The sequence below is a fragment of the Pleuronectes platessa genome, chromosome 17, assembly GCF_947347685.1.
Source record: "Pleuronectes platessa chromosome 17, fPlePla1.1, whole genome shotgun sequence".
Lineage (NCBI taxonomy): Eukaryota > Metazoa > Chordata > Actinopteri > Pleuronectiformes > Pleuronectidae > Pleuronectes > Pleuronectes platessa.
In genome coordinates this window covers 13,737,215-13,765,003 of record NC_070642.1, presented here as the reverse complement: position 1 = coordinate 13,765,003, position 27,789 = coordinate 13,737,215, and the positions used below count along the sequence as shown (strand labels likewise).

Genomic DNA, 27,789 nt, shown 5'->3' with positions numbered 1-27,789 from the left:
TTCGGTTTTTATTCTTTCTACCGCAATATCTTATATTTTATATTTTATATTTTATTCTATTGTATTGTATTTTATTGTATTCAAATGTACCGGCTGCTATGACGACTTAATTTCCCCTCGGGGATGAATAAAGTAATCTATCTATCTATCTATCTATCTATCTATCTATCTAAATTTGAATACAAATCTATGTATATTTGTCTATGATAACAATGCCAGGGCCTTTTGTGTTTTCACAACTTTATTCACAAACTTGTATCCATAGAAGCAGTGCAGGTATGTGATCGACACATGAAGTAACCAGCTGAAGTGAAGAGAGCAGTTAGATGAACAGACGTATGGATACATTAATATTATAAAGAAAAAATAAAACAGTTAGATATTATGTCACAAACAATACACAACTTAAGTAAAAGGAGAGAAAAGAAAAGTTTGCTATTGGTTGGACACTATTTGGACAGTTTAGTTGTTGTTTTAGTGTCTTTAAGCTGTAAATAAAATTCCAGTGACATGAAGGCTATGGTTTGGCATCGTGCATTTATGAACGTGACATTCCCCTTACATCAGCATTAGGGTTTATAATAAAGTAAATCTTTCAAATAAAATGTGACTGGGCTTTTATCAATAGGAGATCCTGGGACAGTGCGTCATCCCATTGGTTCATGTCACTGCAGTGTGCCTCCCCTCTCTCCCTCCCCTCTCTCTCTCCCTCAGTCTGCTGCTGCTGCTGCTGCACAGTGGGGGGGGAACTCTCTCTCCTGCACCGCGGGGGTCTCCTTCTCTGCACCGGGCCCGGACTCCACCATCACACCCTCCCTCTCTGCAGCCTCCATCGGTCGCCAAACTGCAGCGAGTGCGGCGGTGGAGGGAGGAGAAGAGGAAGAGGAGGACACGAGAGGAGGTTTTGGAGGAAGATCGCCGTGCCACCGTTTTGGTCCTGGAGGGGAGGAGCCAGTTGTTGATCTCTACGCTGCAAAGACAAGGCGCCGCGCACAGCAGAGGTAAGACACCGTTTACGTAATGTGCAATTATAGCGTGTTTTTGTTGTGCGCTCCCGTGGCCCGGTGCAGCCTCTCTCTCAGATGCGCATTTTGGACGCACGTAGCGCTGCCATGCCTCGTGTCCAGGAGGTGATAGATGCATGCATGCAGGGTAATGCGAACACGGAGGCTGTTAAACATGCCACTCCCTGCGATAGCTGCACTGATGCCCTGATCAGACCTGCCTTTAAAACTGCATGTGTGTGAAATCTGTCAATGTACACATCATTAAACGAGTGTGGGATACGTCTGGCTTTATCACATACTTAACGTAATTTTAATTCACAATTGCATCCACAAAATGTGCACCTCAGGCCTGCATGGGGTTTATTTGGTGGAATCATAAAATATATATATATATATATTTTTTTTGCAAGGTTAACAAGTAAGAATGAATGATTTACACTAGAATAAAAAAGACTTGTAGCACTGCTATTGAATTTTACACCCATACACTGCACTGTAAGGATATCACATCTAATCTCTTATATTGTCCTTATTCAACAGTATCGAGTGTAGGGGGGGCTGCCAGAGGTCACTAAGAAACAGTGCGGAGCAGGACATGGTGCAGACAGAGAGTAGTTTGGGTCAGGGGTGCTAGTGTGTGTGTGTGTGTGTGTGTGTGTGTGTGTGTGTGTGTGTGTGTGTGTGTGTGTGTGTGTGTGTGTGTGTGTGTGTGTGTGTGTGTGTGTGTGTGTGTGTGTGTGTGTGTGTTTGTTTTGTTGCCTCTTAAGGACCTTTCCCAGCATAATCACTGACCTTATAAGGACCAGTAGACCTCATATAGAACAGAGTCAGGTCCTCATCAGGTAAAACCTATTTTCTGAGACCCTGGTTAAGGTTAAAGGTAAAATGTTAATTATGCTTAGGTTAAGGTTAGGGTCAGCCATGCATTGATCATGGTCAAGAGTAGGGACAAGGGTCTGGTTCGGCTGGAAACAAAGAATGGGAATCAATGCTAAGTATTGCTGTGTGTGTGTGTGTGTGTGTGTGTGTGTGTGTGTGTGTGTGTGTGTGTGGGCTGAGGTCACTCTCATGCCTCTGAAACCCGCATTGCTGATGTGGGCTTGTGTCCAGCCAGCTGATATTTAATACGGTGTACCATCAGGTCTCCCTCCACCGAGGAACGGAGCTCAACACATGAGAACTGACTGGAAACCAGTTGTCTTTTTGATGACAGTGATCGTACAAGCGCAACATGGCGAGGTTCTTCCCCATTTTGGCGATTCCGAGGAAAGGGAGGCTGGTTTTAGGCAGATGCTGGTTGTGTAATAATCCCCTCTATCATTGATATTTCATCTGTCATCCAGCGGAGGGCCATTCCACAGGCTCCCACATGAACCATTTGTGAGAGGCTGTAGAAATACCTTAAAGCAGCTGAGACTCTGTGCAGAAACGTGCACGGGATCACATCCAGATTTCTAAGAAATGCAACAAAAAGCCTGGGTTTGTAAAACTTAATTTCATGGCAGCTCATTTGCATCTGACTCATAGTTTGATGAATAGGTCAGATTGAGTTAATCTCATATTCTCGTGACACAGAAACAACCATCTGTGCAGGTCAGGTGCCACAGTAGGCCGCCGCTCCCTCAAAGTTCATCTGTTGTTTGTTTTCTAGTTGTTGTGTGAACATTTTGTGTGGTGGTTATAGTGACCAAAGTTACCACAGTTATCAGTGTTATCGCTTAAAAGTGCTGATACTCACACTAAAGTTATTTCACCAACTTTTATTGTCTAGATATACATGTATTATTATTATAAATAATAACCACCATATAACGTCATGTCAAATGTGCAACATTACAATGAAGAAGGACGTGTATGAATGTGCATAGAAATCACCATTTATGGATCAAGGGATGTGCAAAGAATACAAACAAACAGAATAAGAAAATAAGGGAAGTGGAGCGGGAGCAGGGGAGAGAAGGTTGACAGTTTGTTACAATAAGTGTGGACCCTGGATTTATTATGGAGACTTTGACCCTAAATCTCTGAGATTTAGAACCAAACATCAGCATTTGGTAAACACATGCAATTTTGTGTCATTAGATGCTAACGGTTGCTTTCTATGGCCTGAGCACCAGCAGCTCTTCTGTTCCTGTGTCAACCAAATCACCACGTTAACTACGTTAATTCAAGATTGAAACAGTACAACTAACCATTAGGAGTTTTACAACAGAATACAGTGACTTTAAGCTACCATTTGGGTGGAATGTCCCCGTTAAACTCCTGCTCTTAAAACGTTTGTCCTGTAATGCAAATCTGCACGTGTGTTTGTGCTGCTTCTCTCGCCAAATCTAAATCTCTGTGATGCTGAATCATGTTGGAGAGTAAGAAAACAAGGCTGCCGCCAAATCCTCTACATATTGTGTAGTGATGTCCAGCAAGAGATCGCTTCTCTGGATGAATTAGAAATGAGGGTTTGCTGCTGTGAATTAAGACTTAGACATGGGGCTGGAGCCTGTTGTAGTGGAAACGGCTGCCATTACTTTCCTTGTTTGCTGTAAAGCAGCTGTAATGTGCAGGAGGTGGTCACAAAGACAAAGAGCCATTTTGTTGAAATAATCCTGTGTTTTGGAGTGAATATAAAATATATATTACCATTCCTCCTGTAACTGCTCTAAATGATAGATTTGATAATAATAATACCATATCGATTCATTCATGTTTGTTAGTTTGCCGGTTTACGCAAATGCTACTGGACCGATGATCACAAAACCTTGTGGAAAGATGTGGTAAAGGTCAGGGAAGCACCCATGAAGTGTTGGTTATGGCGGCCAAAAATACATTCTTATTTTACTTATTTTACTTTCTGGAACATTGTGATAAAGGCCATCTAAAAAAAAACTACCCAAACCAAACCAAACCTGGATCTAGTGGATTTAAATGGGATTTCATTGGGGTGTATGGTTTTTCAGCTGCTGTATGCTAACAACTATATCTACATATATAATGTAGAGCTAGAAACCTGTAACTACCATTAACGTACAGCTGAGAATGTAGTTTTATTATCCATTCATTTTAGGAGACCTTGGGCCTTGGCTGAGGTATGAGCTCGAGAGATTCTAAATTCAGAGGTCAAATTCAGAGCAAATGATCCCTGCTGGCAAACTGCCGAGATTCTCCACAGAGGATTTCTCCTTCAGGATGGATGTGGGTTATTTTTTGTGGGTATAATTTTTTTAAAGCTCCGATAAAGTGTTTTCTTAAAATGTGACACGCGATTCGCTCTCACGACACATATTTCAGTTTGGACTTCCACCTGAATGGAGGGTGATTTCAGTTTTGTGTCCCAGCAAGAAAGTTCTAGGACAGGTTTTGTGTTTGTCCTCTAATTCTCAGCTAATCCCTCGAGACGCCTTGAGAATTTGAATTCCTGTGAAAGCAGTTTTTTCAATCGAGTTGCTTGTTCTCCGTGGCCGAGAAAAGCAAGTGAAGTATAAAACATCAGAGGAGCTCCTTACTGTGTACAGAGGGGAGGTCAACTCTTTAAGTGCGTCTCTGGCCTAAGGAGCATTTTACGGTATACTGTACACACACACACTCACACACACACAAACACACACACACATCAACACAATCATTCAAGAGAAAAGAAAACCACTAAGCTGTGAACTGGAGACGTGCCCTCTCTCTCTCGCTCTCTCTCTCTCTCTCTCTCTCTCTCTCTCTCTCTCTCTCTCTCTCTCTCTCTCTCTCTCTCTCCCTCTCTTTCCGAGCAGCATCTGTATCCATCCCTGTTGCTGTTGTTAACCATGTTCCCCTGAGCTTTGTGAGGGACGCTAGTACCTTTCTCTCTCTCCGCCCACTGTCTCGTCTTTAGATACATTAGAAAGATAGAGGTCGTTAAATAACTAATATGATACTGTGTTGCATCTCCTTGATATTTGGGAGCTACAATGATAAACTCAACAGAGACGTTTGATGGAGGTTGTCCACACACTCTTTGTGATGACTGAAGTTTTGTTGGTTCTGTGACGTTAAAGACATTGAAATGAGGCCATCACTAAATATTTTGGCTTTTGATATCCCACACCTATCTTCTGATTACAAGATTTGCCTGTGACTATACAGTTCCATCCCTTTTGTGTCCAATCAGTAACTCTCACTGTGTTTGTTTTCGTAGCCACTGGACATCGAAGACAAGTAGCATCTCGTTATCCAGTTTCTTCTGCCTTGTGCGTGCACATACTGTAATTCAACTGTGTCCTGTATGTGCATCTGGGTGCATGTGTTTGTGTGTACAACTCGTGATATTTGACGGATGGATGATCTGTAACGATGTACGCCTGCCCTGTAAAGATTGTCAACAAGACAATAAGAGTCAAAGAACACGATGTGTGATGAAAAAGTTGAAGAAAAAGTTGAAGAAGGTTGTCAATAGTCCTCTGTCCAGCATCGGTCTTACTTTGGTGGATTTTACAGGCCTTCTCCAAGGGACCTGTCACAATACTCTGGTTTATTACAGGGACCACGGGGCAGTATTCATGCAGTTATAGTGCAGTTGCTGAATGGAGCCGATTCTCAGCCCAAACCGGCCCAAGTCTGAGCAGCTACACCCGAGTGAATCAGACGGCTCACACTTTGTCCTTTGATATAAAAATGTAATGTTTATTGTTATATATATATAAAGATAGATTATAGATGTAGCTTTTATTTTAGTTCGCTACGTCCATTTTTCCTAAAATGAAATATTTGACTAAAAATAAATTGTGATTCTAGTAAAAGCTGAACTTCTGATAAACTCATAACAAAGTCTTGGGTTGTTTATTTTTCTGTGTGTAAGATTTTTTTTTATCATTTGGAAGTGTTATACTCTATTGATATAATGTTCTGTAAGATCTGATTTCATATGAGCAGCTTTTTCTTGTGTTGTGAGACGTGAGTTTTTTTTAAACGTCCCTTTAATTCTGAACTTTTGGATGAAGAACTTCATCCCTCACGGTGACAACTTACCTTCAGTCTTTAGGCAGCAAATTGCGTTGAGGTAATTACTCGGCTATCTGTCTTTAGTGCTGAGCGATAAGCTCTGCCTCGAGCCCACTGAGCTGTAGTTTAGACACAGTGCTCCTTCTGTGTGTGTGTGTGTGTGTGTGTGTGCCTGAGCGTGTTTATTAAACCATATTACGACAGTATGTTCATGGCATGCGAACGGAACTCCTCAATGTGTTATGTGTGTGTTTTGTGTTGTTTCACAAGTGGGAATGATTCCTATAAATAAACAGCAGCCCCGCGATGTGCTTGTTCATCACGGAACAAAGAGGTTGGTGCTTTGGATCCTGCGCTGGAGATAAGACAGTCAGTCACCAGGGAACATGGATGTGAGGGAAACTCAAGCGGATGCACAACTGGGATGACAATACAACAGTAACAGTTACTCAAGGCTGTAGAAAATGTGGTGGGAGAACTGAAACCTTTCAAACTGATGCTGCAGTATGGTTTCTTCTTTGTTATAATCTGTGTCAGTGACAGCCGAGTAAGTTTGAGTTTTTATGATTTCGGGTTTTACATCCGTCCCATTCATGATAACTGAGAAACACCTGTAGAGAATTCCTTCAAATTTGGTACAAATTATAATTTGGGGTCAGCTATGAAGCGATATGATTTTAGTGGTCAAAGGTTAATGCCACTGTGACCTCACAAAGCATGTTTTCGCCCTTTAGAAATATCTCAGGAACACTATCTGGGAACGTCAAAAATAAACGCGTTAGATTCTGGGGGTCAAAGGTCAAAAGTCAGGGTCAAGTTAACACTGATGTCTCAAAACATTTTTGGCCATAGATGTAGAAATATTGTGCTTATTATGACACATTTTTGGACAATTATCTTAATGGATTCAATGATAAAAATGATTCTTGATTGAAACATGATTGACTGGCAAGGCGGTGATTCCAGTTACTGTATGACTTTATTCTTAAAGCCAGTCCAATTTTCCATGAGAAGTTTTGACCTCTGTTGTCCCAAATTACATGTTGAGAAAGATTTGCAAGTGGACCTTTGTGCAAATACATCTGAACTCTGCAATGATTGGAACCATAATGGTCAGGTTGTGGAGTGGTCATCCAGAAATGGAAAGAGCTTCTCAAAGGGAGAGGACTTTAAAGAGCTGGAGTCACATTAGTTTCATCTCTGTTTGGTCTTGAAGTAGATTTTTATTGTGAGTAAGCCCTTTGAAAGAGTTGTATGGGAATCCGCAGCTGCAACTTTGCCATTGTAACGTTTGTGTTTTTCGCCTTCGTGACACAGAAAAGCCTAAAACCAGCCAGTTTGTATTATTTTTAGTAGATGAAGACCAGACAAATTTCTATCAGCAACAAGCTTTTGAATCTATTTTTGCCATCTTGTTTATTGTGTCTAAACTTCCCTCTGTTTACTGATTAAATCATTTGGGACTTAAAAAAAAAAGAAGAGATTATATCTTGCTCAAATGTCAAGTCAGTTTTAGAAAAAAAATAAGCAATAAATCAATGTAAAACATATAAACACAAGATAATAACAGCTGTTGCTCTCCTACAGCAATAGTGTTTTTTTTTAGGGTGTATTGGACAATATCTCAGCTAAATTACTGACAGACAGAAACAGAAAGAAACAGAAATCGTTTAATCATCCGTTTATGGTGCCAACTTCTCAAAGGGCTTTTCTTTACTCTTAAATTACCATATGCATATAATGATGTGCTGCTGCTATAGATGTCAATTCTAACATGTCCACAGACCGGAATATAAATACGACTCCAACTCTCTGTCTCTGTGCATGAAAGAAGGTTAGACACTGCAGTGTTACATAAATCCAGATTCTTTGTGCGTCCCGGTTCACAGAACGATGAAACCCACACTCTCTCCAAAATCTTTGAATTTGACTTCTCCTGTAATTACACAATAATAATAATTACGATTCTGCCTTCCATCTTAAAATACATTGCAATTTATTATCGTATCATTTCTCGTCATGTCGGATTTCCTGCCCGGCGTGGACATGGAGACGGCTTTTTTAATTGGTCTGCGGCGGAATCGTCTCATGCTCTCCGAGCTCTCTGGGCCTGATTACGAAAGCTCACGGCTGCCTAATGGAGACAGAATGTGTTGTCTGTGCTGTCCATCACCGCCCCTCCTCACCCCGGCCCTCACCCCGGCCCTCACCCGTCGTCTCTCCCGATTCTTTGTGTCAGACCGGTCACAACGCTCTCATCCATCTGCTCTTTGTGCTTCAAGGCTGTGACCTCACCGCTCATGTCTGAGTCTGTGCGAAAGGGGAGAGGCGATTCAAAATTCACAAGTTGTATTTTATTATACCATTAAAAAAGGGTTTCATACACGAGAGAGAGTATGGATGTAAAGATGTAGCTCTTCCTGGTGAATTTGCTATTTTTGCATTACCATTGAAAGGTCAAATTTTGAAATGGGTTCCTGGGACTTGTTCCCTTCAAGTAAATGCCATGTGCTGTCGGGCCGAAATCCGAAAAAGAGACTGAATCCACTGATCAGTGAAGCTTGTAATTCATTGCAGCAGTTTTGCATTGATTAAAAATGAATAGTTTACTAACGACGGATGCATGAAACATCACAGCGCAGATTGAGCTCTGTGTCTTTTCCTGCTGGATGCTCTGAATAATGTGGCTGTGAATCTGCAGCCATGAGAGATTTGAGGTTCACAGAAGTCATTTACATTCATGCACACTGGGTTCACACAGAGGTTCCTCGATATGGAAAATGTTCAAAAGAGAAGCCAAGCTCAGAGGAGAGCATGACGGCAGATATTTAATAAAACAAGCGGTGGTGAGTTGCATGATGAATTACGGCTGTGGAATTAATGTTGAGCAGCACAATAGGGTTTAGATCCTCAGTTCATAACCCCTTAATATGAAGAAATGTCTGCCTGCCACCATGTTCAAATTTGTTTTTATTTAGTCATTCTATTCGGAAATTTAAGGAAAGAAGCAGTTCTGAAAAAGTAAAACCAAACAAAAGAAGATATTTGAAAACATTATCTGTTAATGCTTGTGCAGCAAAGAGTTTTTTTTCCCTCTCTTTCTCTTCTGTTAATCAGCTTATTCTTGATTAATTTTTAATTTTCAAAAACAGCAGGTGGTCTGGTGCAGTTTTCCTCCACCACCTTTTGGATTGTGACCCCTTAACCCTTTGAAATCTGCTGGTCGGCCAATTTTGACAATTTTTAATTTCCCTTACTGTTATCTGATTCCTTGGAGTCGCTTCAATGCTTCATAGTTCTAATCTCTGTACAACCTAAGATCAAAGATTATGTAAGTCAGTTACCCATAAATTATATATTAACAGAAATTATGTAAAATATAAAAATACGAAATTGCCTGAATAAACATGTTAAACATATTTATCCAAAACAAAATGTATTTTAGTTATTTTAATTGTGTATATTTCTACATTTGCAAACCAGGTTATGTTTTCATCCCTGTTAGTTTGCTTGTTTGTTTTATAAGCAGGACTAAACAAAAACTACCGGACCGATTACCATGAAACTCGGTAGAAGGATGTGGTATTGGTTGCAGGAAAATCCATAAAATGTTGGTGTGGATCAGGATGAGGGGGCGGATAGAACATTGCCACATTTTCTAAATTTTCCCGAGGAAGTAATACATTTATGGATCTTGATGAAATAAGTCCGGAACATGCCGTTTTTGAGATGGGCCCATTCTTCCTTGCTCCTCTGAGCCTCTCTCTGGCACCGCAGTGCGTCATCGACATCATTTCTTACCATATGAAGCAAAATGCGATGATGTCATCACAAGCGAGATGACAGCGTCCTTGGCTTTCTGCCACCAAAGAATTGATTTTTCGATTGAATCATGATCATGCAGCCAACGATCTCCCGCAGCCATTTCAGGGAAATCCCCCAGTACAGCTTTAATCATACCTGCTCTGAGTCATTTGAACAACAATTTGTGCAAGTATAACACAATTTAAACACTCATAATATGGTTCCACTGAAAGTTGATTATTGCACAGTAATAACCTCTTTTCCTCTGATGCATTTAGCAGCTCCACTGTCTGTGTAGGAACCCTGTGGTGCACTGTGCATATTCACATATATTTGTAATTCACTGTCATCATTGCGTCTGTGTTTCTAGAGTGAGGGACTGCGACCAGTGAAGAAGACGCCCGGCATGATGAAGGACAGTCGGCCAGTTCAGGCCTCGTAGCTCAGACGAGGGAACTGCAGGGGAGGTGGAGGACAGAAAGGACACCGAGGAGACAAAGTGAACCACATGACCAGAACTCGGACGGGCTCCAAATCAGCGATGTTCCCCTCGGGCGGGGATTACCTCCTCCCCGCCGTCTCCCTCCCCATCCCTCCGGCTCTTCCTCCCTCGCACGGCAGAGCACACGCCCAGTTCCAAGAGTCGTGAGAGCTCCCTGTGCTCACCCTCCCACACACACACACACACTTGTGCTTACTCTTTCTCCCTCTCTCTCTCTCCGACACCCACACACACACACACGTTTGTATCCCGCTCATGGTCGTTTGCCTGCCCTCCTCGGTTGCTTCTCCCGCTCCAGTCCCAGATCATGAAGAGGCCCAAGCAGCAGACGGGGCCACTGAGCTTCCTGAACTTCTTCAGCAGGAAGCCCAAATCGGAGCCACGGCCCGAGAGGCCCGTGGAAGCGTGGCCCAAAGAGGAGGTGGCCATCACCCTGACGCCCAGCGAGCACCCAGAGCAGGTGAGGAGGCCTCTTTGTCTTCCCACTTTAAAACAGACAGCTCACAGACCAAAGTGTAATAATCGATAAAAGAATAAAATCTTATTTCTATAACACTTATGTAAACAAGGTTATAAAGGATTTTTGGAGATATATTAGAAACAAGCAAGGCAATAAAATAGTTTTTAAGCTGTGATTTTAAAACAGCTTAAGTGCTGGCAAGTCTAATGTCCTCAGGCAATGAGTTCCAGAGCCTTGGGATCCTGATACTCATACATAACGACTAAGCAGCAGTAGGAATGTAACGGCTTTCATGCTTATTTCTAATGGTTCTAACTCCATATACATTAATTCAGATTTACATTCATTGTTGTAGATGAAGTTAAGGTAAATAACGTTTTAGCAGGTGTTTTTCCAGACGTTTAGATGTCTGGTGTTGGTTCTGAAAAATGAATAAAACCTGAAGTCTGAAGAACTGATCTGACGAGAGGCTGCAAATCATTAACTTAAGATGTATTACCTTCTGCTTCCTCCCTCTCCCACGCTGCTACAGCCCAAATCCATTAGTGTGTTTATTTAATTAATTGGTAATTTGTAGGAATTATGTTGCCAAGAAACAAAGTGGACCAAAGAGACTGTTTATGGACACACACTCGCCCGAACAGATTTTTACTAGAAGTGTGAGGATGCTCCACTTAACTTTCAAAAGAAAGTATTTGTGAAAATTCTCACATTTCACTTTAACCATATGTGGTAGGACTTTTTTTTCAATGCACATGAGTGATTGTGATGGAATCAGCAGTTCTGTAACTCTTCACAGGACCTCAGTGTCGCAGCAGACGAGGCTGGAGAATCAAGAGTTTCTGGTGCCGAAAGAGGAGAAGAAGGAGGCGCATCAGCAGCAGCCGAGGCCGGTGAGGAGGCCGCCGCCGCCACCGCCGAATGTGCGTGCGGGGACACCAGGGGCTCCACCGGCGTCCTGTCCCTCTCCTCCTCCAGCCAGGAGCAGCTACTGGATGAACATCTGGAGGAGTGCCCGCTGTGCCTGCTCAGTCAACCGCGTTGCCACTTCCCGCGACTCAGCTCCTGCTCCCACCGGGCGTGCTCCGACTGCCTCCGCCAGTACCTGCGCATTGAGATCTCGGAGAGCCGGGTGGGCATCGCGTGCCCGCAGTGCCCCGAGACACTGGCCCCGCTGGACGTGCGCTCCATCCTGGACGACCAGGCGCTGCTGGAGCGGTTTGAGGAGTACCAGCTGAGGCGTTTTCTAGCTGCTGATCCAGACACACGCTGGTGCCCTGCGCCTGACTGCAGGTGAGAAACACGGCCCTGCAACTTTTAGATTCGGGAGCAGATCAACAGGTTCCTCATGGAGGCCGCCATGTTTTTAAAAGAAGTCCAGACTGGAGAAAACTAGTTTTTATGACAACTGAAGGCCATCTCAGGTTCTCTTGCATGTTTGAATGTTAGGGTGAGGTGGGTATTCAGCTGCAACATGCAACTTCACCACTAGATGTCACTAAATTCTACACACTGAACCTTTAAATGTCACATTCATTAATAATGATAAAGAGTCATTTCAGGACATAACTACTTTGATATCTTAGATTGGTGATACTTTAATAGGGAAGGGGACAGAAAAAGAAAAAGAAACACTAGCTTCTCTTTGTTTAAACTAGATATTCGAAAAATATATTTTGAGCAACAAATGCAGTTGCGTTATTCCCTGCACTGTAATTACTTTAGAGAACAACTACCCATAATCCAACGCTACAACATGACAGCACTCAAAAACCCTGTCATCTCACCACAGGCTGCATAACATACAAGAACTACTGGGAACCGTTTTTCAATGTCAAGATGATTGATTGGACGTTTAAAAGCTGAACTGACATCAAGTGAATGCAGATTTATATAATCACTGTGAGGCTGCTCAAAGCTTGATGCTACCAGTATATTGTTTGCAGATGTTGGAACAGAACAGTCTGGTTGTTCAGGGTGAGCCAGGCCTTTCAAGAATCTGTATAAACCTTCTGTATTTGTATTTGTTTAAATCATACTTTGAAAGTAATTCTTTGCTTTCTGCCCGGCAAGGATCACTTTACAATTTGCCTTCTCCCCGAGGAGAACTGGCTGAAATGTGGATAACATCACCTCTCGTATTTAAAGTGCAGCTACACTGGGATTTCATTTCAGAATCGATCCAAGAAATAACCATAAATCAAACAGAGAGAAATCCGATGTGGAATAGTTAGAGACGTGTTTGACAGCATGTAGACCACAATGCATTGCAACCACCACGTTAAGAGTTAACTCTCTTCTTTTCTCTGCTCATAATGACGCTGATCCATAACTGGATCAACAAATGCTCATAGATGGGTAATGGGATAGGGCTGCTGATGGGAAATCATAATGTGTGTGTGTGTGTGTGTGCGTGTGCGTGTGTGTGTGTGTGTGTGTGTGTGTGTGTTAAGTGGATATTTGTGTTCAGGAGGAGCACGTATGCATGCACCAGGGTTCAGGACCCAGTGGTATACGGTCTGTCTCCCCAGCTGTCAGTGCTCACAGCCCTGTCATCATGTACAGTACGAGTGGAGCAGAGATCAATACACCAATCTGTCTGCTGCTGCGCTGAATTAAATGTAACACACAGAAACAGGCGATCGAGTTTCTGAGGTGACAAACACAACAAAAAAGAATCCAGTAATTATAGTTTCGACATATTCTTAGAGTGGAGGCTGCTGTCAAGATGTTTTAGATTTTAAATGACTAAATGTTCTGACAGGAAGCCGCTTTTTAAGCTTTTAACCTGTTATGTAAAGGACAAGTTCACATTTGCAGGGTTTTGTCTCCCATGTTCCCGACACACAGACATTCCTCGAGGTCTTAGTGACAGAAGCTTAGCTGGAGATTATCTTGGATCTGAGAAAGTGTAGCAAAATGTGGGGTTTTGTGCACTTGTGTGTCTGTGCGGACACATTTTTTTTTTTATGCTGCATATGTGATGCTGCTGCAGGGCAGGAGCTTTCTAATGGGAAGCAGTGAGGAGTTGGTCATGCAAGGCAGAGAATCTGCTGCACGGGTCCAACTGCCTAAAACCTTTCTGTGTCCATGTTAAATAACAGAACTTCTGTCCTACGCTTTAGTAGTTTGATGTTTGAGGAAACTTAACTTGACAATGAATTTGTGTATTATGCTATTTATTACTACAGATAAATATATATATATTTTGTATGGAAAAAAAATCTAGCTTCAATCGGCATAGAGCCATAATCTGATGACCCTTGTTAAAATGATGCAGTTGCATCTTCGGGTACTTGTTGGATCCGAATGAAAATAAAAAATATTGTACAAAAGTATATTTAAATTGCACCAAAATACATTGTGTTTATTCTTGAGCTCCAGAAAACATGTTGAAACCATTCACAATATTTTCAGACTTGTTTTGTTTACGTTCAAATTAAATTGACTAACACTTTGCCTGTTTCCTGCCTGTTGCTATGGCGCTGCGACTGCTTGTTTCTCTCACACTGTCACTCAACAGAATAGCCTGAAACACATTGTGGGGGGGGGGGATGTGTGTTGTGTAACATGTGGTCATGCTAGCATGTGCATCCATGTGCACGATATGTTAATGAAAACCAATCCACAGCACTTCTTGTTACTTCACTGATGTGAAGAATCATGCATATGCAGAGGTTGACACTGGAAGGGTGTTCTATGCTCCTGCGGCATTACCCCTGTTTATCATGACGTCTTTTAACATCTTGCCAGTTGTTGTTGGTATCTTTGGAAACTGAATGTTAGAGCTGATAAGATCAGCTTTGTTCAGCCAAAAGTGTTTGAGTCGAGAGTCTGACATTTCAAATGGAAAAAGGAAGCGGAACCCTGAGAAGCCGACTGATTATCCACGTATGTGTGTGGCATTCACTTTGTCTGAGCCGGCATCGTTTCAGATAAATCTGAAAACTCCACAGCAGACCAGTATCACAGGATTTCTTTTTTTTTACGTAAACATTTATGTTGATATCCCCTCAGATTCGGCCCACAGGCGTGAAGCTCCTTGTTATCATCGTCACGGCTGCTCGAGATCTGAAGATGGAATTATTCTGGCTCCTGTGTTGAACTGTGGAAACCAGTCCCACAGTTGAAGCTGTCACTGAACCAACAAGCACAGATATTAATGAGCAATTCAGTGTGATTCACCAGAGTAAACAGCAAAAAAACACAAGAAAAAAATAGATTTGAGAATCATTGTCTTTTGTTCGATATATTCCAGTCAGCCAAGCAAGGCTGTGAAATTAAAATGAAACTGCATCATCTGTGAATCTGGAACATTGTGCGGCATCAGGGCAGGAAAAGGGAGAAGACCTGGACTGGAACCTACATGATTGCTGCTGAAGTGTCCTTCATGAGCACCATTATCATATTAACCGTATCCACTCTGCCATCTCTCTCATCTCTCTCTCTCTCTCTCTCTCTCCCCTTCAGCTACGCGGTGATAGCTTACGGCTGCGCGGAGTGTCCCAAGCTGAGCTGCGGCCGCGAGGGATGTGACACGGAGTTCTGCTACCACTGCCGGCAGCTGTGGCATCCCAACCAGACGTGCGACCAGGCCCGGCGGCAGCGAGCCCGCCACACCTCAGGTGGCAACGATGCCTCCACGCTGTACGTCTTCAATGAAGAACCTGGAGGAGGTACGACCGGCAGCTCTGTCCCAGTCTCACATAACCATGTAACCAGGGAGTCGGCGTAACCAGTTTTGTCCAACTGTAACAAAATCCACCCACCGGCACATCCAGCGCACATTAATAAACATGTTGGATCCTGTGTAAAATGACCCCTAGATGATTCTTGGCTCCTGCTTTTGGAGACTCCACAATCTAACTGCTTCAAGCTAAAAGAGGATTTCCTGAAAGTGTCGAGCTCTCCCTTTTACATGAATGAATACTGCAGAGTGTGTGTGTCGAACCTGTTCCGTGTGCACTCTTGTCGCTTCAGATGCGGAGGAGATCAAACCGTGCCCTCGCTGTGGCGCCTACATCATGAAGACCAATGACGGCAGCTGTAACCGTATGAACTGCACTGTGTGTGCCTGTCAGTTCTGCTGGCTGTGTATGCAGGAGATCACCGACGTGCACTACCTCAGGTGTCCTCTTCACAGTCGTGCTCATGAACACACAAGAAACAAGCACAAAGGAAAATGCACATATCAAACTCTGCAGCTTCAATTTAACTCTGATGTGTTGGACTATTTGGGCGATTTAAGATTTAAAAAAAGATAATTAAAACTAATTTATAATGTAAACGAATTGCCATTCTATAGTGAACTATCTTCGTGACCCATATAGTAGAAGCACTGCACCAAAATCCAAGAGAAAGAGCAGCAGAATTTGATCCTTCTCAACAGCAAGATGTGGGAAAAAATCGTTGGCACAGGTGCAACTTTGGCCGTTGTAAGATTCAATGTATCCCAAAGAACGAAAACGTCATCGCTACAATCATGAAATTAGTATAGCCACTATTTCATCTATAGGTTTTAAGCCAGTGATAAATACCTGTCAGGTCAGGAAGGCTCATACGTTATGTCAGTGTTTTAAGTCTGAGCTCCTCCTGGAGGGAGTCACTGCCGACCTGTCCAGATCTCCAGTGTGGCAGAATACTTAGCCCTCTACTGTCCGAGGTCCATTTTAGATCTACAGCATATGAAGGATGTAGAATCAGAGTCTATATAAAAATGGACGATGTGTCTCCACTTCTTTCTGACAATTTTTTTTTACCTTGAGCTTTTAATTTGGTTCATGTCCTATCCACCAACATGGAGGAGCACTAGAGGGGGGCAATCAAGGTGATTTATTGGCTTCACTTTTGGGGGAGCTGTCACGTCCTCCATCTTTATCTACACTGTAAGGTGCAGAGGAGCATGATAATTGTTCACGTATTGATTCTTTGTCTCGGGTGTTCTCTGTTCCTGAGTCGCCGTCTTTTCACACTTTCTCTCCTCCTCTCCCGTCCGTGCCCCCTCACCCTCCTCTTCTCTTTCCTCACCTCTCTCCGTCTTTCACGCTATAAATAACAGCGATCCTCCTGCAGAAGGGCGAAGCTTTTATCATGTCACTCGCAAACCTGCAAGTTCAGTGTACGACTAAATCATCTCGCCATAATGCCACCCCAGAGTGGCATTTGCTTTTTCCAACACAGACGTAGGCTTTGAAAAACGGCATCGCCCTGAGGTGCTGTGTTCCTCATGTTGTCACTGCTGTTCTTTAATTGCTGCTCGATTAAGACCAAACAGCATTAGACAGCAATGAACTGCTTTCTCTGGCAGTTAGAGTTACAGATCGACACCACGGGCTGGTAGGAGATTAACGTAACAATTAAGTCGACAGTTATTTCACCTCCAGTCACATCAGTCCACAGAATATCTGCCTCTGCTTAACAGACGTGAACAAGCTTCTCTCCATTTCTCTTCCATTTCTCTCTTCTCCAAATGAGTGTCATTCAGAAAGGTTAAATGATAAATGCAGATGAGATCATTCAGTTTGGGTAATGATGCAGTTACGGCAATTATACAGCCTGCTAAAGACGTCATGCTGTCGCGAGCCCACATTTAATTTGTATCTTTAAAAAAAGAGTCATTCAAAAGTGTTGTATGTGTGTGTCGGAGTTCATTGAAGCTGTGAGAGATCATGACCTATATGATGATGACATGGTGGACATTATGGACTGTGCACTGAGATGGATGACGCGTCTCCACCTCCTCCTACTATCCAGGAATGAAACTAAAATATCCCGAAAACGATGAGCTGCTTTGACTCTTTACACTTTTGACACTTTTGAGCCGCTGTCATGTCGTCCATTTTCACAGTCTATGGTGGAAACTATGTGAGAGTTCTTGACCTACATGAAGATTATGTTTTTGTGGTCATAGCTATAAACATGATTGTATCTATGTGTGTAGCTGCGTATGAAGTTTGAATGACACCAACAACTTGTGTCAATGAGGTGATAGCATGAAGAGTCGAGGCCAGGCACAGCAATGCTTCGAGCTAAATGCTAACATCAGCATGTTAACATGCTTACAGTGAAAATGCTAACATGCTGTACATGTTAGCATGCTAGCATTGGCTAATTCATTTTGCAGCTGCCAAACACCAAAGTAAAGGGGAAATGAAATATAGACCTGATAGTGGTTATGGGTGAAAAGTAAAGGTCATAATCAAGGTTATGGTAATCCATCCTCTGGGAGCCTTGAATATCTTTTTCAAATTTATCCAATTTTCAATAGATTTCCCACAAGACCAAACATTTCATTCTTGTACAGGAAAAATCAGGGCATCATCAAAGTCACTGGGATTTCATCCCCTGGGGAACAAATGTCTTTATAGAATTTCATAGCCATCCATCCAATAGTGGGGGACAGTCCAACAGACAGACTGACACGACCACACACCCTGACCTGTTTGCATGATAATAACTCTGCCCCCCCCCCCTTCTGTGTGTATCACAGTCCCTCAGGATGTACATTTTGGGGGAAGAAGCCATGGTCACAAACCCGCAAGGTTCTGTGGCAGGTGGGCATGTTGCTCGGAGCACCAGTGGTCATCTCCCTTATAGCGGGCATCGCCATCCCAGTCATCATTGTGGGCATACCGATCTACATGGGCCGAAAGGTACGGAACTTTCAATGATCATGGGAAAAAATACTGGTTTGAAAAGAGGAACTTGCTGAGTTTGCAGAAATACACTGTGAGCTGACCTGTGCAGGCTGTTCTCCTTTTCGTTCATGCATGCTTTTTTGTTAATAGACATGTATAGATGACAGGAATAAGGATAAGGAGACAATTGAATTTCTGTTTTATCTGTTTCAGGTCCATGGTCGCTGTAAGAAAAACAATATCTCAGGAAGCAAGCACTACTTGACTGTGGCAAGTGGGGTGATGATGTCAGTCTTTGTGTCGCCAGTCATAGCAGCTGTCACTGTGGGTAAGAGGCAAACTGCAACACAACCACCTCCTGTCCAGCACGCTGAGGCAGTGGCTGAGGCATCATACACAACACAACTATAAAAGCCGCACAATGGAACGCCACCGCAACGTAAATGAGTGAGAACGAATGGTGACAATGATTTCCGCTGTCCTGCCTGCTGCATGGTTTACCCATGTACCAATCGTCTGACCCAGACTCTCCTGATACATTCTTCTTATGTAAAAAGGCTCACTCTTACTCTTATAATGGCTCCTGTTAAAGCTCCTTAGCTTTGCACAAAGAGTGGCTGCCATACCAGCTCCTCTAGACCTCACTGATTAACATGCTGATGTCTGAAAATGTCAGAATATTCCTTTAATATATCATAGGTTATACACATCTGAACACGTATCCAGGCTTATTATGACACTTTAAGACAAACACACAAACACACACAGTAGTACCTGGATGACTCGGGCCTCTCTCTACTGTATGTAAAGTTCACAGCCGTGACAGACATCCTTAGGGCTTTATCAGCTTCTCAGCTTCCATCTGCAGTGTCACAATCTCTCACACTGAAGGACCTTCCATTGACTCACACACACACACACACACACACTCACACACACACACATGCATTTAGTCATACGGCTCCCTTCACCCTCCCCTCCTAACCCTCTGTATCCCTCCGTACTGTCTCTACGTCCCTTGAGTTTCATTTTTCACTCTGGCTTTACCGTCTGTTTTACACTCTCACCGCTCCACAACTGTTATTTTGTTTCTCATATTTCGGTCGCAGCTCCCTCTCTTGACGACGCACGCACACACACACACACACACACACACACACACACACACACACACACACACACACACAGTTTCTCATGTTCATCCCACTCTCTGTGATCAGTTTGGCCGACAGCCTCGTCCTCTCGTCCTGGTTTCACCCCGTCGCTGAGTCAATAGTGTCCCAGTGTTCCCGCTGGGTTAATGATGTCTCTTTGTTTGGTTGGCACTCTGCTTTGTGTCCCTGAATTCCTCCCTCAATCACAGGTTGCATAATCACACAACACACAGGAGGCTGCTGCTCGCTGGGTTTGGAGGTGCGTTGAAAGGACTTTAGTGACGTAGAGTAGGGAGAAACTTTTCAAAACATAGATAGCATTTTAAGGGAATAATGAAAGTTCCCTGAAATCAAACTAATGAAATAAGATAAGAATAGATGTAAAACAGATATGGAAGAGATTAAGAAAATCTTTAAAATAAAAACTTAAAATATATCAATAAAGAAACATCAAATTGACTTCAATTCAATTACAATGTATTTAAAAGCTTGGTACCTAAGTCCAGTTCATTGTGAAGAAGAAAGGGCTCCCTCTTGTGTTTGTTTCGGGTTATTGCAATAAAATAATGGACATGTACAACTCTTTAATAAAGTTTCACTCCCCTAATTTCACAGGCTATAAAACATAAAGCCGCTTATACCTAAATGTATTTGCTATTCATGATGATTATACTGCCATGAATCATCAAATCACATTGGATGGATTGGATTTTAATACTAGACATTTGTACGTTTTAAATAATTATTTGTGTGTTATTAAAATAGAGTTTGGCCCAACTGTCGAGAAACGGCTATAATAATACATAATGTATATATAAAGTGTTTCCCTGACTTTGCTATCTCCTGTTTTCCTGCAGGTGTGGGTGTGCCGCTAATGCTGACGTATGTGTACGGGGTGGTCCCCATGTCGCTCTGTAGGAACGGCTGGTGTCGACCGCAGAGTGAACCTCCTGAAACACATAAAATCCAACTGGAGGACCTAGCCAGCTGTGAGTATACTCATTTACACATTGTAATGAAAAGGGTGGGGATGTTATTTAACTGAAATATTTAACATGAGTACTGATTTGTGGTTGTCGGCCCAAAACTGACGGCGTTTCCACTTCTCTTATAGATCTTCTATTCTCTCATGTAGTCAGCGACCACTGGACGGGTCAGAAAAACCCGGCGCTCGGCGACACCAGCGTCCAGGAAGTTAGAGTCAGTATACAGGAAGTGGGCGTCCTCCCGAGCACAAGCGCCGCGCCCCCAGAGCTAGATAGCTATGCGAGATTGGATGAAGCCACAAAACGCCATGAATACACCCAGCAGGACGGCCCGTCGGACTGCGAGGTGGTCATCGTGCCTGAGAGTGAAGTCGACGACACACAAGCACTTCCTCTGAGGTAACTGTTTCCTCTGGACGTCTTTATTTCAGTAGTTTTTCAGTGTAAGTGAATTTTCTTCTAAAGTTACACCAGTATTTGTCTTTTATCACTGAGGAGCTCTTTGCTTTGCAGCTTCACACTTGATACCCAATCTATTTCTGTTGTCCCTCCAGGGAAGGAACCAATATTGAGGTCCGGGTAGAAATCGAGTCCCATCCCAGAGGCGCCCGCCAGTCCAGCCTCAGTAGCATCCTGTCCAGCCGAAGCTTGTCAGCGGAGTCCCTGGGACACTCGCAGTCGCAGTCCCAGTCCCAGGACTTCTTGTGTGCCTCAGAACTGGAGGAAAGGCGAGAGGGGAGACGAGGGGAAGGAGAAGAGCAGGAGGGACGGGAGAAGCCGGGAGAGGGAGCAGCAGCAGGAGGGACACCGGTCTTTGAAATAGATGGCGTATGAGATCCTCCAGTACAGGCTCTGTACTTGGTTGAAGATTTTATTCAGGTTTAAATGGACACAAACAAAACCATGTGCTGAGGCATCGCTGGACTGACCTGAAAATCGCTGGCCAAGGCCCCCCCCCCCCCGCTTCCAAGACGGGCCCCTTCCACCAGATGCCTTCTAGCGCCATCCTCTTAAAGGAAGACGTGGGTTTTAGAGAGAGCAAATGAGAAAGTTGAGACTGTGTGTGTCTGTGTGTTTGTGTGTGTTTGTGTGTGTGTGTGTGTGTGTGTGTGTGTGCGTGTGTGTGTGTGTGTGTGTGCGTGTGCGTGTCTGCGTGAGACAAATGGCATGAGATTATGACATTTAAACTGGAGGAGGGGGGACAAACCTGTGTTGCAGACAGGATAGCACCCATCAGGGAATGTAAAACAGAAGTGACTGAGAGCATGATAGCCAATTAGATCAGTCTGGTTTTTTTCCCTCTCTGTCTCTTTCTGAGTAGAGACCACCTTACTCCCCCGTCTATTATAAATCAATTTCATGAAGCCCTCTCTTTGTCTGGCTGTGCTCTGACACTTCTTTCGGTGACCTCACCTCCTTCCTCCCCCTTTTGTCCTTTACAAAAATACAGTAACCCTCACAAGCATGATTTGTTCTATGGGGGGAGATAAACAACCGATCTCTTCCTAAGCCATGCTGCAAGACAATGAGATGTTTTTAACTACCTTAAGGAATATCTCCAGAATTATAGGACGCAGTGTTCATAGCTGAATTGGGCGTCGCATGCTGCACTGTTTGATTCCTCTCGTGTGAAAGGAGTCGGGCTGAAAATGACATTCGGGAAACTGTCCAAGCCTGGATTCAAAGAGGCCCTGTGACATTGTGGCCGGTTTATAATCATAACGACAAATATTTATCACAGATCTTTTACCGAAGCAGATGAGAGGCAATATCACTTCAGTGCATTGTTATAGCTCAGCTTTTAGCCTTCAAAGGGCTTCTTCCTTCCAAACTGAAGAGGGAGACGTTGCGTTAATTTTAAAATGCTCATTCTAATGCAGACACGCGCATTAGTAACAACGTGGCAGCAGCACAGCACTCTGAGGACTCTCAACTTTTAAAAATAGCCGCATGTATGCTCGCTGCGTATCCAGGACAACACACATATGCACACACACACACACACACACATGCACACACACACAGCAGTTAGTGTAGCTGCAGTAGTGTGCATGGCTGAGAACATTAAATACAAACTGAAGACTCTCTCGAATATTCACGGAGCACCAAACGTTTCGACAGCAGCATGCCACCTCCGGCCGAACTGTAATAGCCCCTTCTAGAGGACTTGTGAGAAATACGTGACTGTACGTGCACTGCTTAGCTTCCTGAGTGTGAAATACATGTGAGAGAGGAGCTCCGATGTGACATGTTAACCTGTGCTGGGTTGTGGAGAGAATATGAAATAAAGATTTCACCATGAAGGACAAAACGTGTGTATGTGTCAGAGGTTTATTTTTGGTTATCTGAAAGTTTAAGTGGAGTTGGAGGATTCACATTGATCTAATGGAACACATGCAGAGGAAAAGCTTTGTGGATGGGGGGGGGGGGGGGGGGTTGTACAGCTTTACACAGAGTACACACAAGAAGTCACCAGTTCAAAACTGGACAGAGGAGGCTGTAAGTTGTTACACATCTGTCACACATCTGTTCCTACTTGTATTTTTTCTTTAAATAATTTTATAATTAATTTTGTTAAAGAAACGCATTTAGGTTGAATATGAGGCTATTCAAAGTTGTAATAACCAATAACATCCAATAGAGGGGGCTAAAATGCAACAAATCTAAATTTGCCATGTTTTAGGGCTTATATTTGTTTTAGATCCCCAACATGGTTAACTCTGGAAATGACGGGATGAAATGACTAGATGAATTCAGTCATGAATTCATCTGAACAGACACATGATAATGGGTTAGAAATATTATAACACTTTACAAGGGGATAATAAGAACTGCTGATCAACCACAGTTCAATTATCCAGAGAAAATCTGAAGACAAACAATTAAACTGTAAGCTCATTAACCATCAGCTCATTAGTGAGTGTAAGTCCATTAACACTGCAATAATTATCTAGTGATTTGTTTCTATGGTGGAGATTGGTGCTTCATAGGGCAATAAAGCAATATCAATCATTATTGCAATATAATTTTCATCAGCAGCAGCAATAAAAATATCAATATTTTAATTTGTGTGGCAATATGTTGTTTGGCCAAGCAAAAAATACCAAATACGTGCTGCATTTTATTGTCCATTGGGTAGAAATTAATATTTTTGTGTTTTAAACTGTCTATTCTCTCTTCTAGCTGAATATTTCACTAAACCATTAAATAATCATAATTGATTATTTATTTAAGCCTCAGAAAACACATTGAGGAATAAGACCCTCATTTACAATGGTGCCGAGGGTAATATCAATCTTAACAGTGTTAAGTTCTCATGAACTAGTTCAAAGTTCAGTTCATACAAGTAAACATGAATAGTTCACGTTCATAGTTCACCATTTAAACTCTGAACTACTTCATAGTTCAGTTCATTTCATAGTTTTAAGGTGGAAAGTGAGAATGAAAGACTTAACTTGTTAAAGAAAACCTTATCCATCACTACCCCGTGCCTTTACTGTCGGAATCTTTATCAGACAGTGTGTAAAAATCCCTCTCTGCTTTCTGTTGCCATCTGTATATGAGACCGAGAGCTGTTGTGTTGCAGGTGTGGCCTGCCCCTTTAAGGAAAGTCTGTAGTGTGTGACGTAGTGCACCTGGGTATTGTGGGACAAGACGCTAAAACTGTGTGTATAACGAGAAGTGACGGACCACCTAGAGGTAATGCGAGTGTTGCTCCTGCTGTAGATCCGAGAAATAAAGTGGCCGCATTCCAAGTAAAGAAACATCTGCTCCTCCTTATTCACGGAGCGGTCCGGACGGCTGGTTACCGGCCAGGCGGCTACAGGCTTGCGTAGGACAGTCACCTGTGAAGACCAGCATCATTTACCCCTGAACCAGCGCGGAGAAATGATGATGAAAAATGTATATACACTAATTAAATATAAAAATAAATGAAATGAAATTAAATTAAATAGAAGAAGAAAAAAAAAACCTGCGTGCGCACATCCTGCGCAGAAGCCCACCGCGCACAGACTGTGCAGAAGCCCATTGCGCAGGAATTGCACGTGCAGTTTTTATTATTTTTTTTATTTTACATTTTTCCCTAATTTTATATTTAATTAACTTAAATTTACATAGTGTAATATATTTTGCAATTGATATGACAATCCTGTTGTGTTTCTAATAATTATTAATGTCGGTGACATTTCTTTGATAAATGGGTGGAGGTTTTATTACCTCTGCTAAGGAGGTTATGTTTTCATCTCTGATTTGTCAGTCAACAGGTTTAAGTAATAAACTACTGGACCAATAACCACACAACTTGGTAGAAGGAAGCTGCATGGATCAGCGATGAACCTCTGTTGAGCTCTACTGAGTGCCAGTCTACTGAATGAATCTGGAATCTTCTCTCAAAAAACATTTCCCCCCCATAGGGTTTGTAGTGTGAAGCTAATGAGGTGTTTTATAAAGATGTGATCGAAAACGTCAGACCAAGTGAATCCACTTTATTTCAGCATGAACAGAAAAAAAAGAAGTGAGTTTCATTTCACTTCACAACAGTTCCTCATAGCAGCATGATGCATACAAAGAGATGTATAAAAACCTACTCATTTTGGCAGCATAGTAGGGACATTTGCTGATGTCACCACCTGTGGCTCCGTGGACAAGCAAGCCAGCATCTAAAACATCCTCCTGGATGGCTCCCTGTGGGAACAGTCAGGCGGCGGCTCACACAGAATTTGCGCTTCCCCCTCAGGTGTGTCCCTGACGTACACGCTGCGGCGATAGACTGCGGTTAGAGTCAAAGATGAATCAATAAAAGATTAAATTATCAGGTGCACAATTCAGAAAGCACCGCAAAATAGAAGAGGAGAAGAAAGAACAATATAGAGTCAAGAATCACCCCGATTGTGGACATCATTAATGTTTATTTGTGTCGACATGACATGATATGCTATCAGTACAGGACTCTTTTGATATTTTTTTTATTATATGTTTTTATTGTTTTTTATAGCTTACAAATTTGTCTGCCTGTGTGTGCATCTGTTTACAGTCCAAAAGTTATTGGGGATGTATGACAATGCCAATTTGAAATCTCGCCTAGGGCACCAACATTGCCAGGGCCGGCCCTGACCAGTGAGCTGAGCTCCCAACTACGGTTCGGAGCCGAGACACTGGCCAGAGAAGAAAACACTTGGAATACGTTGCCTGTTTGGTCTGCATATGTGTGCCATGGGTGATGGGTAACGTAGTGCGAAGTCGAGTTAGTTGGTTTAGGTTAGGCTACATCGCGGACATTTTACGGGCACGGAGCAACGACATGGTGAAAGCATTCGATTTAGACAGCGTCTCTCCTGAGGAGAAAGTATTGAAATGTCCTGAGGGTCAGTGAACAGGTAGGGGTGGGGCACGTGACAGTTCTAGGCCCATGGCTGTAGGGTTTTGTGGGATGGCAGGCTCTCATTGGCTAATAAGTTGGCGTGTCAAGGGTGAATGAGGAAGGGGAGTGAAGAATACAGTGGTGGATGGTTGGAGTGTCGGAGTTACGAACAAGTGTGTCGTGTTCGCTGGACTTTAATAAAGTTACACATAAAGAGAGAAGTTTCCTGTCGTCTATACGCGAGGACACTACAATATGAACGTGTTCACCGTTCAAATTCATTATTTGTCATTGAGTTGCGTTCAGTTCATCGTTCTCATAGAAGTGAAAGTGTTCAATGAACGTGTTCTTTTGCGTTCGTTCTTGCACAACACTGAATCTTAATAATAATAATAACCTTAATTACGAGTGGAAAAACAAGCATTTGTTACAGCCTCATAATCTAATAATTCCCATGAGGGCTGGCCAATACAAGAATATCTTGACTATGCAATAATTATGCATTTAATTTAATCTATGGAGGCAGCCAAGGTTTTTACAGTAGCCGGGAGTGGACAAACTAAACACCTTAGAGTTTTTATGACGACTGAAGGCCAACACAGGTTCTCTGTCACGATTGGAAGGGGAGGGTCAGGTGAGAGGTATTCAGCTGTAATATGCATCTTCACCCCTAGATGTCCATAAATTCTACACACTGAACCTTTAACAGGCTCATTAATCAACTGGCCAGTGTTTAAAATGTATAAAACAAAATAACCTTATTATAGACAGACAGGTGCAATGCATGACAATAAGTAACCACGCAGAGTGAGTAGAAACCTACAACACAAACTGCAGGTGGCAGAAGTCAGTGAGTAATGTGATCAGATTATCAAGAAGACATTTCTTTCATGGAGCAAACCGAGCCCTGTAAACTTGTGCTAAATGATAATGTTGTTAAATACTTCATTTATCATTTATCGTGATAAGTATCGAGGACACGTCACAGCTCGCTGAGGTAGTGAGGACACGCCCCCCCTGTCACCAGTGGGTAGAGACACAGGCTGATAACTTGTACCACTGCTTCCTCCTCCTCCTCCTCTCCCTCCTTCTTCATCTCTTGTTTCCTCCTATTTGGCGCATTTTAACGCCGTCGAGCTCCGCCTGAGCCTTCGTGGTCCGGAGGAGACTCGCCGGGGAGGAGGTTCTGGAATCCACCTGCCGGAGACCGGAGACACACCTCGCGATGGACGCGCTGAAATCCGCCGGCAGAGCGATCATCAAGAGCCCGGGAGTCCCGCGGCACACATGGGGAACTTCCAAGCACGAGAGTGAGTGACAGCGTGTGTGTGTGTGTGCGCGCGTGTGTCCAGATGTGTGCAGATGTGATCCAGCTGTGTAAAGATGAAGTAAAGGTGCTGTTGTCTATCAGAGGAGGACGGTGTGTGACTCAGTTGTGTGTTAATACAGGAGAGCTGTTGTTTGTCCTCTTGCCACTGGCTGATGTGGCCCCACTGGGAACTACTATGGTATACTATTGTGTAGTGTTGTCTACAAAGCTGCTTTATCGTGTGTCAAGTTTCAATCCTCCTCCACTTCACTTCCTCATGCCTGACATGGTCAGTCCCACTGCCTGAGCAAAAACAGCCAGTTCATTCAATGTAGCCAAATAATAATCAATACTGGAAGTTGGTCAAATAGTCGATTAATCTATCAACTTTTAAATGTCAAACATTTTCGATCAATCATTTCAATTAAGACTAAAAGTATTTTATGTATTTTATTGTCTATTTTTGGGTTTTGAACAGTTTGTCGGACATTTCAATATATGATTCTCTTTCTTATATTTCAATAACACAATGTCCCGAACAATTGCTAATGAAAATAACCATTTGTTGCAAAGCTAAAATCAAATACTTTCAAGTTGGCTGGGCAA

At 42.9% G+C, this 27,789-nt stretch overlaps 2 protein-coding genes across 3 annotated transcripts in view; both read left to right on the top strand.

Annotated features, from left to right (window-relative positions):
• The first annotated feature begins 739 nt into the window (after positions 1–739).
• Positions 740–22,823, top strand: si:ch211-278j3.3 (E3 ubiquitin-protein ligase RNF19B). Its single transcript, XM_053445212.1, has 10 exons — positions 740–1,001; positions 10,144–10,735; positions 11,535–12,028; positions 15,206–15,411; positions 15,716–15,863; positions 18,225–18,387; positions 18,586–18,700; positions 20,384–20,515; positions 20,641–20,911; positions 21,067–22,823. Exons 2-10 carry the CDS (start codon positions 10,583–10,585, stop codon positions 21,344–21,346), a joined length of 1,962 nt encoding a protein of 653 aa, XP_053301187.1. The 5' UTR covers positions 740–1,001; positions 10,144–10,582; the 3' UTR covers positions 21,347–22,823.
• Positions 22,824–26,997: 4,174 nt separating this feature from the next.
• The window catches only part of si:dkey-71h2.2 (low density lipoprotein receptor adapter protein 1), a 37,753-nt gene continuing 36,961 nt past the window's right edge, over positions 26,998–27,789 (top strand). For both annotated transcript variants that reach the window (XM_053444853.1, XM_053444855.1), the window contains exon 1: positions 26,998–27,184. In XM_053444853.1, coding sequence (XP_053300828.1) covers positions 27,100–27,184 — 85 coding nt within the window. In that variant the 5' untranslated portion in view covers positions 26,998–27,099. The remainder of the gene's footprint in view (positions 27,185–27,789) is intronic.